The 1,874-nt window shown below is 35.1% G+C and overlaps 1 protein-coding gene across 1 annotated transcript in view; it reads right to left on the bottom strand.

The window, feature by feature from the left end:
* Nucleotides 1–1,491: 1,491 nt before the first annotated feature.
* The window catches only part of ppme1 (protein phosphatase methylesterase 1), a 19,973-nt gene continuing 19,590 nt past the window's right edge, over nucleotides 1,492–1,874 (bottom strand). Inside the window, exon 14 of the mRNA XM_015379678.1 lies at nucleotides 1,492–1,835. Coding sequence (XP_015235164.1) covers nucleotides 1,832–1,835 — 4 coding nt within the window. The 3' untranslated portion in view covers nucleotides 1,492–1,831. The remainder of the gene's footprint in view (nucleotides 1,836–1,874) is intronic.

Here is a 1,874-nt window from a genome sequence, read left to right as displayed (position 1 = left end):
TCAGAGAATTATGAGAAGAAAAGAAAGGCCTCAGAAGAGGCAGATATATCCCAGACTGCTTTGCGCAGAGCTCTCCTCGCAAAGCATTATGGGATTTGCTGTCACAGCAGCCTGACAGTGGCGACTCATAAAGATGGAGCAGGCACCACGTAGTGGAGGAGGGGTTACGTGACCAATGGGGGAGCAAAAAGCAGTGATCATCCTTCCGAACGGTAAGTTAAGCGAGTTGGCTATAAAGTCCACTATATAGTCCCCGCTGTATGTGGACAGTAAGCTTGTAAGAGGTATGTGAACAGCACATTTTAAACAGGGCGTGCACGAGGAGAAATGGGCTCATGCACACTCTTGCATGCGCATTCTTTTTTTAAAATGGAAAGCCACAATACCTTAAAAAAATAAAATAGTCCACACCCTTATTCACATGTTCACTTTCATTTTTCCCATTTTATGCTCACATTTATGGATTGGATAAAAAAAAGTCAAACATATTTTCAATTCAAACTACATATATAATATAATACATTAAACAATGGATTTGATCATATTATCCAGGCTTAAATAGCCTTTCGGGATTTAAAATGTCAGGCAGGGTTAGGGTTCAGTAACAGAATATCAATACAGTTTGCAAATATGTCCAAATGTTTCATGAGGTCCCATGAAGCCATCAGTAGTTTTCACACTAATTGTGAAGTGATCTCTGAGGGCCAACATTTATCATGAAATATATAAATGTGAATGTCCAATGAAATTAATAGATGTGACATTATTGTTTTTGTTCCACAAGATTACTTAAAATACCTAAATTAAATGTAAAATACGCAGATCTCTTTAGATCTTAATGTCCCATCAAATTAATACAAATTTTTGAATTTAAAAAAGGTTTCCAGTCTGTTGCACTAATATTTGAGAACACCGGGCATAAACCTCACTTATGACTCTCAAGCTTTAGTCAAATAATTTCTGATAAATTGCTGTGTTGGAAGTATTTTGATCCTATGACAAATATATAAAACCAGTTTAGCTGGCTAGTTTTAAACTGGAAGACCGTTTTAATCTGAACCTTGCTTCTTTGGATGGTCCTTTGGTCTCTTGACTTTGTATGCGTGTGCTGATTGATGTTTGGCTTCAGTTTAAACCTGCTGGAAGATCAAGAGCGTGAAAATGGTGTAAAAGCAGCTTGTTTTTTTATGATTGTTGTTCATACAAAGGTAATAAAGACTACGAAGGTTAATCTGCATTTTCTGATTGATTTTCTCTGAGATTTCTGCAGAAACAAACCAGTCCAAAGGGCTTGACTGGCAAACTAAATGGTCTGACCAACAACTTAGAGAATCAATGTCATCCACAACAATTAAAAAACAGCTTGTATTTAAATAATTAAATATTATGACAAGTTTTGGTTCTTTCAAATCAAAAGCCCATTCAGGAACTTTTGTTTTTTCAGCTACCTTAGCAGAACAACACTTGTATTTAAATCAATCACATCCAAGATAGTGTTGAACAGATTTTATTGCGTCCATTTTTTATCGCTGTCATTCTTTGATCCGACAAAGAGACACTCATGAACATTAATGCAATCACTGAAAATAAAACAGACAAGAGCTTTACATTACAAAGAATAAAAAATATGGAGTAAAGACAAAACGAAAAAAAAAAAAAATCATGTTTGAAAATAAAAAAAGGCAAAGCTGAAAGGCAGAAGATCTAGAGAACCGAACCAAATAATCAATGATGATGTAATCTTTATTTTAAATAACCTTCAAATTCACAATGATTGCAATGAATCCTAAAGCATTTCTCCAACGCCTGCTGGTTTGATGTGGACAGAAAGTTAGCTGTAAAAACAAAGAAACAATCAATCAGACTTTATCCAT

The sequence above is a fragment of the Cyprinodon variegatus genome, unplaced genomic scaffold (assembly GCF_000732505.1).
Source record: "Cyprinodon variegatus isolate N-32 unplaced genomic scaffold, C_variegatus-1.0 Scaffold198, whole genome shotgun sequence".
Lineage (NCBI taxonomy): Eukaryota > Metazoa > Chordata > Actinopteri > Cyprinodontiformes > Cyprinodontidae > Cyprinodon > Cyprinodon variegatus.
This window is presented reverse-complemented; position numbering and strand designations above follow the sequence as displayed.